Source organism: Dipodomys merriami, unplaced genomic scaffold, assembly GCF_024711535.1.
Source record: "Dipodomys merriami isolate MVZ:Mamm:240054 unplaced genomic scaffold, mDipMer1.0.p SCAF_90, whole genome shotgun sequence".
NCBI classification, from domain to species: Eukaryota; Metazoa; Chordata; class Mammalia; order Rodentia; family Heteromyidae; genus Dipodomys; species Dipodomys merriami.
Window position 1 is genome coordinate 1,532,440 of NW_027206513.1, and position 15,882 is coordinate 1,548,321.

The 15,882-nt window shown below is 40.0% G+C and overlaps 1 protein-coding gene across 1 annotated transcript in view; it reads left to right on the plus strand.

The window, feature by feature from the left end:
• Window positions 1-15,882, plus strand: part of Acoxl (acyl-CoA oxidase like) — a 366,861-nt gene that overhangs the window by 184,566 nt on the left and 166,413 nt on the right. The window contains 1 exon segment of the mRNA XM_070013290.1: window positions 9,593-9,705. Within this exon segment, the coding sequence (XP_069869391.1) occupies window positions 9,593-9,705 (113 nt within the window).

The following is a 15,882-nucleotide window of genomic DNA, read 5'->3' on the forward strand; positions in this document are numbered from 1 at the left end:
TACAGGGTTTAAATACAAATTACCATAATCAGCCATGTATTCATTAATGATAGGAACTTATTCTGAGAAGTGCCATTAAAGCAGTTTGTCACTGTGAAAGTATCACAGAATGGACTTACACAAACTAAGATAGCTGTGACATCACTATACAATGTAATCTTGTGGAATCAACGTCATAGATATAGTCATTTGCTGAGACATTATTAAGTGGTATGTGACTGTATAATTGCTCTTAAAATGGAAATATTTAGATGCCAATTTAACAAAATATGTGTAATTTTATATGATGAAAACTACTGATGAAAAATGGAGATATATCTCATGCTTATGGGTCAGAGGATTCTGCTATTATTTGAAGAAACTATAGACACTCTTTTCTTTTAGGGCTGCAGATTAAGGGTGAAAGTGGAAGTGTACCAACTAGCCCTTTAGCATTAAAGGAAATTCACATTGTCACGAATAGTCTAAAGCTAGCCTTAAGCATTAAGAAAAGGACATCATGCCAGATGCTGGTGGCTTATGCCTGTAGTTATAGCTATTCAACAAGCTAAGATTTGTAGGATCAAAATTTGAGGTCAGCGCTGAAAGTAAAATTTACTAGACTTTATCTTCAAATAACCAGAAAAAAAATCAAGGCTGGAGGCATGCCTCAGTGATAGACCACCAGCAGTGATAGAGTACCTAGAAAATGTGAAGTCAAGTTCAAAGTTCAAACCCTGGAGAAAGAAAAAGCAAAGCAAGAAAGGAGAGGGAGGGAGGGAGGGAGGGAGGGAAGGAAGGAAGGAAGGAAGGAAGGAAGGAAGGAAGGAAGGAAGGAAGGAAGGAAGGAAGGAAGGAAGGAAGGAAGGAAGGAAGGGAAGGAGGGAGGGAAATGGACATTTAGTATAAAGAATACATAGAAAGAGAAATGGACATGTACTATAAGGAATATTTCATTGTTTGACTATTGTCTCCTGATCAAGGGAAAATGGAAGAGAGTGTTGGTCTAGATGTTTGCAGTGTTTGTTTCCTTCCTCTTACTGTTTACAAGATGGTCAGGTTGCCATCTCCAGGATGACAGCAGGTTCTGTCTGGCTGTTGAGACAGCAGGATGTATCTAGACTCCACACTTCTCACGGAATGGAAAAAGATGGCTTGGCTCCCAGAGGGGTTGGCACCCTTGCTTCCATGCTCTAATGTCTGAGGTGCTGGGGCTTCTGCCAGATCTCTGCCATGATGCTGATGATAGAAGGTGTTTATCTCCATTTATACATTTTTAAGATAAAAAAATTCAACAGTAAATTATTACACACCCCAGGCAGTCTCAGCTATAATTTATGGATCTACATCTCCCACTACTGTTATTTTCTTGTGCATTCATTAAGATGCAATTTTCTTAGAAGAAAAATCTCAAGGAATCACAGTTCCGACAAATAGCATTAAGCATCTTGTCACTCATAGATATTGCTAAGGCTATAATTCTGAAAAGTAAATTAATTTCCCTTGTGTGGGAATCAACTGAATAATATTCAGGCTCTTCTCTAGGGTTGGCTGATTGGCTTTGTAAAGAACCTGCTGCTTCTATGGCAACACAGTGTGCAGGGGGGCTCTGCCCACCCCACTGTCTCGGGCTGTGTTGTCTGCTTTGTCTCTACCTGGAGTTTGGGAAGAAGAAAGTCTGCTATTATTCTTTGATGCAAGTGCTGTTAGATAGCTTTCTAATGCATGAACATGCACACACACACACACACACACACACACATACACACACACACACACTTTTTCTAATAGGTTAGTAGACTAAGCTTGTTTGTGTCTTAGCAATTTTATTATCTTTTATATAAAATCAAGAGAAGGAATCTCTCCGCCCTTTTATTACACCCTGAAGCTCATTTTATAGCAGTTTTAGTGACTCATTATAAGTTAGTTCTTTGTTTGGATTAAAGATTTAAAAGTAGAAGAAGAGTGGCTCTTTTGGAAAGATTTACAATGTCTTCCCTAGGTAAAGGATGAGTAGAATCCAGGTAATTCTAGTAACTCTGGAGTGAACGATAATGACTGAGGATGTCATTTTCTCTGCCTTGAATACCTACTATGTGTCATCTTTCAGTCTGTTTGATCATTATCAGCCCAAGTTCAGGACTGAAGAACTCAAGACTCACAGAGTTTGTGTAACTTGCCCAAGATAACACACTGGCAGGTGACTGATCCACATGCAAACAAGGAGTAGCTGATCCAAAGCCTGATTTTTTTTCTTCTTTTTTGTAATTTTTTCTTCTGCCTCCCCCTCTTGTGATGTTTGGAATGTGATATTAGCTTGATCCCAAGATACCTCCCTTCTGATCTCATCAGCAGCATGAAGTACCAGAACAGAACAAGAATAAACTCAGCAGAGGCTACCAGGGCCCTTGGAGTTTATTTTAAAGAGCTTTGCTTGAGCCATCATGTTATAAGTTGTATTCACTCTTGTTGTTTTCATTGACCCTTTGAAGAAGAATCTAGAATAGCTAGTCTCAGATCCAGGATGATCCTACTAGATCTTGCTGGTCAGGATTCTACCATTGATCAGAAATGACACACTCAGTGGAAATGTAGAAATGGTTCTGCAGATTTTCTTTACTGTGCTGTCTCTTGTCTGAAGGACTTCTGGCGTCTCCTATGAATTTAATATCGATCAGGGATGCTTTCGTGTTGCTGATATATATATATATATATATATATATATATATATACATATATATATATATACATATATATATATATATTATCATCTTTGAGAAAGGGAAAACAAAAAGAGAACTAAAGAACTGTTACAAGGCTCTTTGCCCAAAGACCTGAACTCTGACCAAGGCAATGTAGGTCCTAGTGTTTACAAGTGCTGGAGTAGAGCACTAACCTATTTTGCACAGAGTTTTCAGCAGTAACAACAAAGCAAGGATTCTTCATTTCTTTCTGTAAATAAAGGATTTTTATATCTAAAACCTGTCCTTGTCATTGGTCTCATCAGAATCATTGAGAATCAATGACTCTAGCTTTTAGCAGTTGACTACCTAGACTTGATGGAGAATGGTGCTTGGGAGGCAAAACTGTTATTTTGTGGGATTTTCTGAATATCAGAGGGGCACTTTGTAAACTCTTTCTTGGGGCCACATTGAATATATAATCTCAGTCAAAATTACTATTAAATCAGCTTTTATCTACATGCAATATAACACTCATAGACACAAAGAAGTAGTACTCTTCTGTTTCCTCTATAGATAGATTAAAAGTTGTTCACTTGAAGAAAGACTAAAACATGGTAGCTATAACATATTTAATCTGATGTCTTGATACAGGATTACTTAGACCCCAAGGGAAACTATTAAACATTCAGACTTTAAAAAAAAATAGACAAAACATTTTATATGCAGACTGACTCCTGTGATCCCAAGCTTGATCCCAGGACAGATCCTTTGGGGTTGAGTATGCTGAGTGTTGAAGCTACCAATTTGGGTGTCTGATGCCACCATGTATCTTGATAATTAGAAGCCAAGTTTTGACATTCTGGCTGGCCAGCTCGACTCAGTCTTCTGTGTCCAATGTGTGGCATTCAAGTTTCCTGCTTTGTCAAATATCTTCCTTCTGAGTTGCTAGGTCCAGCAGTACCCCCACAAAGGAAGAGAATCAGGAAGAGATGGGCTGTGAGCTCTCTGAGAGCTCTCTGAAGAATCTCTGGGAGCCTCTGGGAGTGGGGTCTGAGCATCCACCCAGGGCACTCTCCTGGTTGAGTCTGCAGTTAGGTCACCACTAAGGATAGTGCACACAGGAAAAATGGTTCAAGCTTGGGAAGGAGCTTAGCTTTTGATTGCTTAGCTCAGCACTTTTAACAGTGAAGGAGAAAGGTATTATATTCTCTCCCTCTGGCTACAGGGATGCCCACAAACTGACTCGAATCCCTAAGACATCTCAGGGTCAAGGACAGAGGCTCAGCATTGTCCTTCTTGCAATGTAACTGGCTGTCACTCACAGAAGACTGATGCAATGATGCTGCCGAGCCGGAAACATGGGAAGCAATTATCTTTTTAGTAGGTCACTGGCCTCCTTTGGGAGGAGAGACCAGAGGGAGAGTAAGGAAGGCTGGCGGTGCAGTCCCCCCCAGAGGCTGCGCCTTGCAGTAGCTGCCTTGGTGATTAATAGCCGTGTCACTTTCCACGAATGTTGTTTTAAGCAGCCATGTTCAAAATTGAGTGGGAATGAAATAAAACAAACCAAAATAAATGTTTCCTCTATTCCTCAGGAGTTGGTGGAATCCAGAAATAGCTTTGCCAATCTATAATTTTAAATGGCATCATCCACTGCGCTTTCTGAGCCTTTGATTTATTTTCACGTGGACATCATTGTGCATATGGACACTGATCTTTGTTTTTAAAAGATCATGAAAATTTCAAGCTAAGTCACTTTGGTTTTTTTTTATTGGGCAGGGAAAGAGTTACTGCAATAAAAATTTATGTTTACAGGGAAAAATATAGCCTTCACATGTGATTTTAAAAGAAAAATAGTAACTTGGTGGAGGAAGACAGGAAGAATATTGTGTCCATATAGATCATATTCTGGAACAATAAAAGTGTCTGGCAGGCAGTAATTGCTGGCCAGCTGCAGGATTACAGCCCTGGAAGCCATGTGCAGGGCAGCATGCCAGGATGCTGGCAACAGGAGCCTGGGCCCTCAGTGCTCCCCATGGGCTCCTGAGAGCATAAACAAGAAAATGACTGCATAGTGACAGGTCAAGGTTTCCACATGGACCATATCCTCTAAAGCCTGGCCTTGATGTCCTCTCTTTCTGCTGGCTTGTGTTGCAGACAGGCTACCCACTTGAGGCTAATGGTAGCAGACACAGGGCTGACCTCTGGCTGTAACAGCTCCAAAGGAGCCAAAGGGTCATTAGCCTTTAGTGTCACTTTCCCTCCTGCAGAAGGCAGAGTACACATCAGATGAGTGAGAAACCAGTAGTAACTCCTGCTTAGTGCTTGGGGAACTATTAGTATCCTGAGCTGGGTGGGGCAGGGAGGAGTTGGGTACTGCCTGCCTTTAGCCCTTGATATAAAAGCCACTGTAGAGTGGGCTGCTGGCATAGGGGAAATTGGTCCCTTCTTCTTCTGCTCTCTTGTTTTCTTTATCCATCACCTGCCTAACTGTCCATTGGCTCCCTCCCAGCTTCAGGTATGGTGAGCATTACAGATAAACAGCTGATCACCATTAAAATTTGCACATAGTTTCCAAGGGGCAGGGGCACATCATGTCACAGGGAAAGCCCCAGGGATCAGCGAGGAAAGAGTAATAGAAAAATGTAGACAAGAACCCTGATTGTGGTTTACAAAGGAAGGAATGGGTGAGGCAGGATACACAGGCAAACCGGGATAGGATTCGCCAATTTGGGTAATTTTAGTGGGCCCTGAGGCCAAAGGACTGTCTTCAGTCATCTGGCACCTGGCCCTGGGGTAGCTAGTGAGGGAACCACTAGCCAGTGGTATGAGAGCCTTATGGAGGAACCAGTTGGGGGTGTGGGTTCTGGATTGGTTAGCCTGCATTTGAACGGCATGTTCACAGGCCTGTCATTTGCTATCTTTAGGACAGAGCTATCCCTGGGAAGGGTAGGCTTCAAGGTCACCAAGACCCAGGCATCAAAACACCAGCCACAAAGAGTTAGTACTTATGTGTGGGTGCCAGGCTGAAAGGGAGAGGTGCTGGGTGTGAGGGGAAGGATTTTATATGGACAGCTCAGGACATTCTGAGTAGTAGCTGCTCTCTGCTTTGTTTCTGTTTGGTTTTCAAAGGGGGCGTATTAGAGAAGAAAACAATCTGAAAAGGCTGAACGTGGGGAGGGAACAATTGGCCAAGCCACCCAAAATGCGTCTAGTTAGGTGTGTGGTATTTTGGGGTGAGGCTGATGGAGACTGAAAGCCCAGTGTGGATAGAGGTCCAGAATGAGAATAGCCTGTGAGAGGTATAGAGCAAAGAGGCAGAGGCCAAGTGGACTCTTGAATGGTGAGTCAAGACCTTTGAATTCTATTCCAAACAAGATGCTCAGAGCTGTTTTGCTCCCTAGGAGATCTTTGAATAAATTCATAGATTCATGTACAATGCCTACAGCTGTGTATCACAGTCACAGAACGTAATTAACTGGTTAGGTTGCTGAGGCAAACGGTTCTGGATGAGAAAGAAAAAGAAACTTACTATGGTGGGGCTGGAAACACAATGCCTCTCAGGTCCAGCAAGCAACTTCTATGGTTTACTTGCTTTGAGAATTGGAAACAAGAGCCATGGCTTGACCAAAGAAGTTCCTGTCTCTGAGCATGGGTTCAAATGGCCACACTTTTTTGTTGGTGGTGGTGCTTATTTGTTTGTAAATTTATTTGTTTATTTGTTTGCAAGGCTGTAAATTCCAATTCTTGTGAAATGTCCTAATCTTTGTGAACTCTAGCATCAGGCTAGCTAAACTCCCTGTCAGCAACATGAGAGATACCCTGAACTGCCACCTGGATGCCAATGGTCTCTTTATGCTCTGTGCCTGTCAGCTCAGGCAAATGAAAGGGTCAGAGAGGGAATGGAACCACAACAAAGTATATCTACATTGGGAAGCTGAGGCACAACAGGTTGGGGGGTCACAGACAACATCCAAAGACCTTCCTTAAGGTCTTACATGGGCCACTTTGCCATACTTTGCATTCCTGCCACACCTTGCCTACATTTCATTTATTATTCCATTCCTTCAGTAGCACCTGCTGCAGGCCACACAGAGACACCTCACATACAGAAACAGGAAACTCCAGGGGACGCCCTTTGAATTTGTATGGATGTCATGACTTTTGAGTAAATCAAACACAAAGGTATCAACAACAGTCACTTCTTTTCCTGATTATGCAAGATGATATTCTTTCAGCACTAAAGAAGGAAATACTTTTGATTGATGGAGTGGGAGGCCAGGCCATGTTTCAAGCCTAAAATTCTCTCCCTCGTTGTCTAGGTTTTCTCTGTGTACTAGGCTGTCAGCTGAGTGTGTGGGACTTAACCTTCTTAACATTAGATGTCCAAGGTCTAGTGTGTTCGCTAGGCACAGAGAAGAAACCCAACTGCCTCCTGGAGAAGTGAGTTCTATGTGGCTATATGTGGTTTTTGATGAATAAGATTTTAGCTATAAAAATCATAGCAACTTTACAGCAGTTACAAATAAAAGTTAAGTGATTGGGGACAATGCCATTTGAAAAATGACTGTATTAGACTATTAAGGCTGCTATAACAAAATACTGGTGGGTTAGATAGCAGGTATTGGCTTCTCACAGTACTGGAGGCTGGAAATCCAACATTAAGGCCTTGGAAGACTTGATGTCTTAAGGAGGTTCCTCTTCCTGGCTTACAAATGGCTGCCTTCTTGCTGTGTCCTCACATGACCATTTTGGTGTGCATGAGGAAATAAAGAGGGAGTGAAGGACACATGCACACATAGATATAAGAAGAGACAGAGACAGAGACAGAGAGACATGATGGAAAGACATGGTCCTCCTCCTCGTCCTCCTCCTCCTCTTCCTCCTCCTCCTCCTCCTCCTCTTCCTCCTCCTCCTCCTCCTCCTCCTCCTCCTCCTCCTTCTTCTTTTCCTCCTCCCACAAGGCTATCAATCCTATTGAATTAACACCCCATGGTTATTTCTTTATTTAACCTTAATTACCTCCTAAAAGTCCTATTTCCAAATAGTTACTTGGGGATTAGGGCTTCATCAAATGCATTTTGTGGGGACACAAAATAACCTAACATTATGATGACACCATTGTTGCATCTATGAAATTTTTTTTGTTTGTTTCATCATGATCCAGCAAAAGCTGAGAGGTTTCCCCGCAGACTGCCTGGCCTCTCATTTGGAGCCACTCCCTGCTGTGGTTGGATATATGCAGGGATGGAGTGAAGGGCCATAGGCCAGGGCAGGGTGGGGTGGGGCTGCATCTTGGGACAACTGTCTGTGGGTGGTTAAACTGGGTCTGGGGAAAGACAAGCCCCTGCTCACAATGCTTGCAAGTAGCTACTTCTGTCTCTGCCTCTGGCTCTGCCTATTATTTATATTTACCACCTCCCACTTGTGTCAGGTTTGACATCTAGACACCCTTTGCACCAAAAAAAAAAATCAGAGTGCCTTTCTTTGCATTATTAATGACGACAATATTAAAAAAGAAAAGTATGTTTAAAAAAGTCTTCATAGAATATAAAATTGTTGAAAAAATAGCTCTTTATTCTTGCTCTGTGAATGATGGATGGGATTCTCCAGCCCACTGTTGTCTGCAGCACAGATTTATCCTGAGTGTTTGACCATGTAGCACTCTGTGTGTGTGTGTGTGTGTGTGTGTGTGTGTGTGTGTATGTGTGTGTGTGTGTTGTGTATGTGCATGTGTGGGCACATGCATATATGCGTGTACGCATTCATATGTTTTTATAACATGTCTTTTAAGAAATCAACATTGTTAAGTGTGGTGGTGCATGCCTATAATCCCAACATCAGGAAGGCTGAAGTAGGAGGAGGTCAAGGTCAGTCAGTTTTATAGCAAGACCTTGCATCAAAAATTTATTTCCTACTCTCCAAGAAATCAATGTTAAGTCAAGAACTGTTTGAAGACAGAATGTAGCCCAGCTCAAGATCGTGGAACATAGGCCTGTGCAGAGTAAAGGGTTTCTCTCTACAGGCCTGGACTCAGTATGGTGTAGGGTTCTGGTGTTGCCTGTAGGGGTTCTCCCACATCACCTTACAGATTGCTCCCAGGACAGCCCTGGTCCTCTTGGAATAGCTGCAGCATAGCCACTGTCTGCGGGGCTCAGGGATTTGAGGCAGAATACCTTTCTGTGCAGAACTGCAGGGGGCTTCAGTGGGTTGAGAGTAATGACCTAACTGTGAATCTGACAGGAACACGGGGGCTAACATTGCCCTCCTCGTTGGGAATGTCCTTTTGAAATATGTTCTAGGGTATGGCTTCTGTCCTATTAATTATGTCACAATCCTAGTAAAAGCTGTGTAATTAATGATCACAGGGCACTTGGAACTATAAAATGTCATGTAAATGTTAAGGAGTACAAATTACTCCATGTATTAGATATTATCCTTCCTACCATGGACTATTTTGGAGTCAGCATTTCTAGAAGAGCTAGAAGCATTTCTATCAGACATTTAAAAAAATATCTTAGGGAATGAGTGGGAAAGAGGGAACAGCTGACACTAAGCACAAGGAAAGGAATGTACATATCACCCGATGTAGAAGAAATAGCTGTATTGTCAAAGCTCATAGAACTCATAAACTTTATAGAGCATGATAGAGACAATTTGTCCCATGAAGGTTAGAAAGTGTTTGTGACTTTAACTAAGCATCTCTATCCCATAATACTGTGAAATTTGTGAAATTTATGTGATCACTTAATCACAATAAAAAATTGCCAAAAAACAATCTTAGGACGTCTTAGGATCCTAACCACATTTTTAGGAATCTTGAGTTTCTGTATTCTGTAGTATTTGAAAGGCTAATGGTTAGCTGGCACTTGAAGCTCTGGAAATGAGGTTGCTCAACACATTTTGATTAAAGCTTTCTTACCTCTCTCTAGCCAGAGACAATTTGGTCCTGAGGCCAGAGAAGAGGTGAAGATCATTGAGCACCAAACGCACTCTCTCTGGCTGAAGCCTCACCTGGCCACAGTGTTGGTCCTGACCTTTGCCAGTAGATGGGATGGCTCTGGGGTTGGCTCTCTGCAGGTGAATGTGTTACCCAGGCACTAAGAAGGACTTAGAGGAGAGGAAGGGGAAGGGCTTATTCTCTGTGAGCAGGAAAGACCTTGTGTTTAAAATTGAATGTCAAATGCTAGGAGTTGATGGCTTATACCTGTAATCCTAGCTACTCAGGAGGCTGAGATCTGAGGTTTTCATTTTGAAGCCAGCCTGGGCAGGAAAATTCATGAGACTCTTATCTCCAATTAATCAGCAAAAAGCTGAAAGTAGAGGTGGTTCAAGTGGTAGAGTCCCAGTCTTGAGAGAAAAAGCTGAGAGAATCCAGGCCCTCAGTTCAAGCCCCATGTCAGCATACCCCTAGCCCCACCCCACAGTCCCACAGTCCCACACTCCACACTCTCCCACACAAAGCCCAAGTTAATGGTGCAAATCCAATCTTGATGTCCAGAAGAATGAAAGCCACAGAGAATTTGAATAGATTCAAGGCAGTGTTTCAGTACAGTTTCTAAAAGTTTAAATATCTCTAACTTCTAAATTGACAATACAGGTTTCAAAATAGGTCACGGTTTGTGCAATGTGAATGTAAGGGAAAGAGATAGAGTACTGAATAAAAGAATGGGAATAACATTATAAATGCTATGGAGATTCTCATTTTATCACAGGCTTTGATTGATGCCTTTAGTTCTTCCTCCTGCATCAGTAACACAGTGCTCGGGCAGTTGCATCCTGTTGCTATCATTGCTTCTTGTAAACATAAGAAATTTATAGGGTTTGCCTGAAATTATAGGGCCAGCAGGAGGTAGACTGGGAATAGAACCCCAAACCCTGGACCCTTCTATTGTCTTCTTTCTTCTCTACCATGAAATTCTGTGTCTCAGTGTTAACTCTAGTAATCAACTTCTGAGAAACAGCATTGGCATGTGTTCGATAATTTGCACACTATTGAGAAGGTGATCATCAGAGAGAAGTCCCTGCTGTATGTTGTGTGCTTCTGATGTGGGTAGCCAGCCACCTTGAGTCTAGTTGGGAGGGCTTAGAGATGTATCCAATACTGATCACACACAAGGTTAGAGAGCTGAATGCCAGTTTTCTAGAGAACCAACAGTGAATTATACAGACTGAGTTTAAGAAACAACACTAAGATGAATCCAAGCTACCTGAAAAAAAAGTAAATCACTTAAACCCAACATCTGTTACTTAAAATGTTTCTAAGATGTTGCCAGGGGCCAGAGGCTCATACCTGCTCAGATCTCAGGCTGAGAGATCTGAGTATCATGATTCAAAGCCAGCCCGGGCAGGGAAGTCCCATGACACTCTTCTTTCCAATAAACTACCAAAAAGCTGTAGTGGAGCTGTAGCCCAAGTGGTGGAGCACTAACCTTGGGCAAAAAAAGTTCAGGACCAGTATCCAGACTTTGACTCAAGCCCCAGGATGGGCACACACACAAAAAATGTTTCTGAAGGTTTTATGAGATGTAATTTGCCTACAGGAAATGTACATATTTTAGTATATAGTTAAGTGAGTTTTGGCCAAAATAAACATGATGTAGTGAGCACTCCAACCAAATATAAACCATTGTTATCTCTCCAGCTAATTCTTCAGGCTCCTTGCAGTTGAACCCTATGTCAAGAATTCTAAGTCAGTACCATAGCAGAGACAAGTAGCTTTCTCTGATTTCTGTTCCCATGGTTCCCAAATGAAATCACACCATATCCTTTTGTTTTCAGTGTATTTTCTTCAACACAATGCCTTGATGTTCCTCAGTGTTGCCCCTAGTTTGTTAATTTTATTACTGAGAAGAAACATAAAATGATCACAATTTGCCATATATCTCAGATGCTTTCAGACTTTAAGCTACAATAAATAGCTACAGTGAATAGCTTTGTACAGGTTTTTTTTTTAATTTTCTAAGAGTAAATAACTAAACAAGACTTGCTGAGTATTTGGGCAAGTGTGTGTCTAACACCATAAAAACTGCCAGTTTCTGAGGGTTATAACAGCAACAATAGATAGCTAGACTTTTCTTGCTCTACTCAGAAATCATGAATAGATGAGGAATAGCTTTCTAGTATGGTAGAAAAGGCACCTGAGGGCCAAAGGCTTATGGGCTGGGCTGACAGACTCAGAGGCTTAGAGCTCCAAGTCCTGAGAAGGAAGACTTACAGTACAAGCCTTTTGAGGCCAGAGACTGATGGCTACTAGAGCTAATAGCATCTAAGTGCTCAGGTGAAGACCTACCACTCTGGGATTTGACTACCAGTGGCCCAGTACTTAGCTACTAGTATGATTTTCAGCTCCTAGTAGGAGATTTAAGTTTAACTTCCAATTATTTTTTGATAGCATTTTTATATTGATCTTTTCACGTACATTCTCTCTGATTTCACTTATTAATTTGGTAGGTCTTGATAGACTCTAGGATTTTCTACTTATACATTAAATATAAATAAAGAATTTCATTTCTTCCTTGCCAATATTTATCCTTTTCTTTTTTTCTTGCTTTATTAGACTGTTAAAAGCTCTGATACAAATTGAATAGCTGTGGTATGAGTGGATTTTATCTTGTTCCTGATATTGGTAGGAAAAACACTTTGTATTTCACCATTCTAAACTGAACATTCACTGAATTATCTTTAGTAGATGGAGTAAGCACCCTTCTACTCCTAGTTGAGCATTTTTATTATGGATGTTGGATTTTGACTATAGAATTTGTCAAAAAAAAAAAAGGTATGTATTGCCGAGTGCTACTGGCTCAAGCTTGTAATCCTAGCTACTCAGGAGGCTGAGATCTGAGGATTGCTATTCAAAGCCAGCCCAGGCAGAAAAGTCCATGAGACTCTTATCTCCAATAAACCACTCAGAAAACGAGAAGTGTCACTGTGGCTCAAGTGGTAGAGCACTTGCCTTGAGCTGAAGAACTGAGGGACAGCGTCCAGACCCAGAGTTCAAGCCCCACAACTGACAATGAAAAAGGGATATGTATTGAAACTAGGTGATCTGACTTCTCCAGATTTTCTTTTTCAGTACTGTTTTGGCTATTCTAATTCCATTTTTGCTTCTGCTCCTTCTTGAGTGATTAAAAAATTATTAAAAATTTCATATAAAGTTTTTGTTGCCATAGTTTTTGATGTTGACTATAGTGTTATTTATCATTCTTTTAACATCTGAGAGTCCATAGTAGTTTTATTTCCTTTATTCCTGGTATTTTTTTTTTCTGTCTCCCTCTCCCTCTGCCTTTCCCCCACTTTTCTTTTTTTTCTTTTTTCCCCACTTTTCTTTCTTTCTCATCATCATCATCCTCCACATCATCAGTTTGGATAGATGTTTATCAATAATGTTTTCAATATGAGTCATCAACTTCATTGTTTTTTGCTTCTAATTTTTTTTGGTGGTTACTGGGGTTTACACTTTCTAGACACATACTCTCCCACTTTAACTGCACCTCCAGCCCTTTTTGCTCTGATTCTTTTGGAGATAGAGTCTCACTTTTTTTTTAACCTAAGCTGGCTTGAACTGATCTTCCTATTTGTGCTTTTCCCCATAGCTGGGTCTGATAGGTTTGAACGATCAAGCCCAGCCTTTGCTTTTGGGATGAAGTCTCTTGAGCATTTTTGCCTGTCTTGCAAGGAACTGCAATTCTTTTGATCTCAGCTTCCCATGTACCTGGGATAACAAGTGTACACAACTGTGCTCAGCTATTGGTTGAGTTAGGATTATACCAAACATTTTGCCCTGGTTGGCCTCCTGGTTTGATCCTCCTGAACTTTACTACCTGAGTAGTTAGGATTATAGTTGTGAGTCACTGTTATTTGGCTGTTTTAAATTTAATTGCTATCTACCCCCAGTATTATTAATTTCCTTCCGCTTGCTCTGATATAATCCATACTCTTTTGTGCCCTCTCTCAGTCTCTCTCCCTCTCTCTTAAGGTGAAGGATTAAATTATGATATTGACACATTCTTTCTTACATACTATAATCATTTAATACTAAAATTTCCCTTGAAGCATTGCAGCTGGTATATCACTTATTTGGTATGCTGTGTTTTCATTTAAATTAAAATAGTTTAATATTTTCGTTTAGACTTCTCCTTTGGCTCATGGATTATTTAGTACTGTCATAGCTTCAAGAACATCCTCTGTATGAATTTTGTTTTTTATGAACTCATAACCATTGTGTATGTCTGTGTGTATGTGTGTGTCTGTGTGTGTGACTGTGCTGAATATATGTGTATGAGTGTACATGCCCATGTATATATAATGTTACATGTACACTTGAGACAAATATGTATTTTTATGTAATTAACAAAGAATTTTATAATATTAATTGGATCAAGTTGGTTAATTATGCTTTGCAAAGATGTATATTCTTAGTGATTTTCTGCATAATTGGTCTTTCAATAAATGAGAGAAGGCTGGCTTTTCAATGATTAATTTGTCCATTTCTTCTTTAAGTTTTACCAATTTTTGCTTACAGTATTTTGAAAGTTATTTTTAGGTGCATCCATGCATAGGACTTGTACTTCCTCTTAGATAATTTAATGCTTTGACATTAGGTAATTTATTTATCTCTGAAAAATATTTCCTATCCTCAAGGCCATTTTGTCCTTTATTCTAAGCATCTTCTGTTTAATGTTTTCATGGTATATTTTCTTCATACTTTTAGTTTAACCCACTTATATCTTCAAAGTGAATTTCTTGTTAATAGCATATAATGGAATCTTGCTTTTTATTTATAACTTGACAATCTTTGACTTTAAACTACTGAGAAGTCCAGTTTCATTTAAAGTAATTATTGATATGTTTGGATTTAAGTCTATCAAGCTAAAGCTGAATTTCAGTTTATTCATCTGTTTGTGTTTCTTTTTACTTTTTGACAGCTCTTGAGTGAATGAGCTATTGTTTATTATTCCACTGTGTCACTTTCATGACATTTTTATATTTTCCACACACATTTTAATTGTTGGCCCAGCTTTTATAATATGTATTTTTAATGAATCAAAGGTTATTTTCAAATAACTTTCATTTTTACCCATGTAGTATAATAACCTTAAACAGTGAATTCCTAACTTATCTCCCCATCTTTTGAGCTATAGTAAAATTATATAGTGCATTTCCCTCTTAAATATGCTACAAACACTTAATATGTTCCACTTTCTTAGGATTCTAGACTATTTTATTGGAATTAATTTCACCTGTTTTTCTAAAAATGGAAAATCTAAAGCGACATAGCTTAGTTGTTATTTTTTTCAAAAAATTGTTGTTTTAAGACAATTAAAACGGAGAGAAATTGAATTATATACTTCTATTTATTCCCTTTCCAAAACTGTTAATTTCTTTGTGAAGATCATTTTTCTAACTGATGCCATATTTTTTTTCACAAACATTTATTTTCTCTCCTAAAAATGAATTGTATTCCTGGTCTTTTAGAGCACGAACTCTCCAGAGTCGTCTTCTTTTTAGCTTCCATCTCTGGTTCCTCCCTTTCCCAACTCTGAATGGGGCACTATTTTTTCTCTTTACTGTACACTCATTCTGGGCTGTGATTAGATCACATTCTATGGATTTGATGAGCATCTAACTGTTGGTAATGCCAATGAGATATTCTGTACTGAACTCTTCCCTGAGCCCCAGCCTTCTACCGAACATAAACCTCAGGATGTCTAACAAACATATAAAAATTAATCTCAGAAAGGAACTCTTAATTTTTAACTCAAACCAACTCCTATTCCAATCTGTTTTGTCTTAGGACATATATACACTGCATGTTGTTCAAGTAATTAACCAAGAACTTTATTCCATTCTTCCCCTGGTACTGAATACCTTTTTAAAAAGTCCTGTGAGCACCAACTTCAAAAAGCATAAAGGGTTGGTTCCATAGCTTAGCTATGGTAAATAATGCTGCAATGAACATAGTTGTGCTGGTAGCTTTAGTGTGACCTAGCTTGTGATCATTTGGATAAATGTCCATGAGTGGGATTGCTGGATCATAGCTGAGTTCTATGTTTAGTTCTTTGAGGAACCTCCATACTGCCTTTCAGAGTGGTTGAACCAGCTTACATTCCCGCCAACAGTGTAGTAGCATTCCCTTTTGGTCACATCCCTGCCAGCATCTGTTATTAATTGTTTTCTTGATAATGGCCAACTGGGGTGAGGTGGAATCTTAATGCTGTTT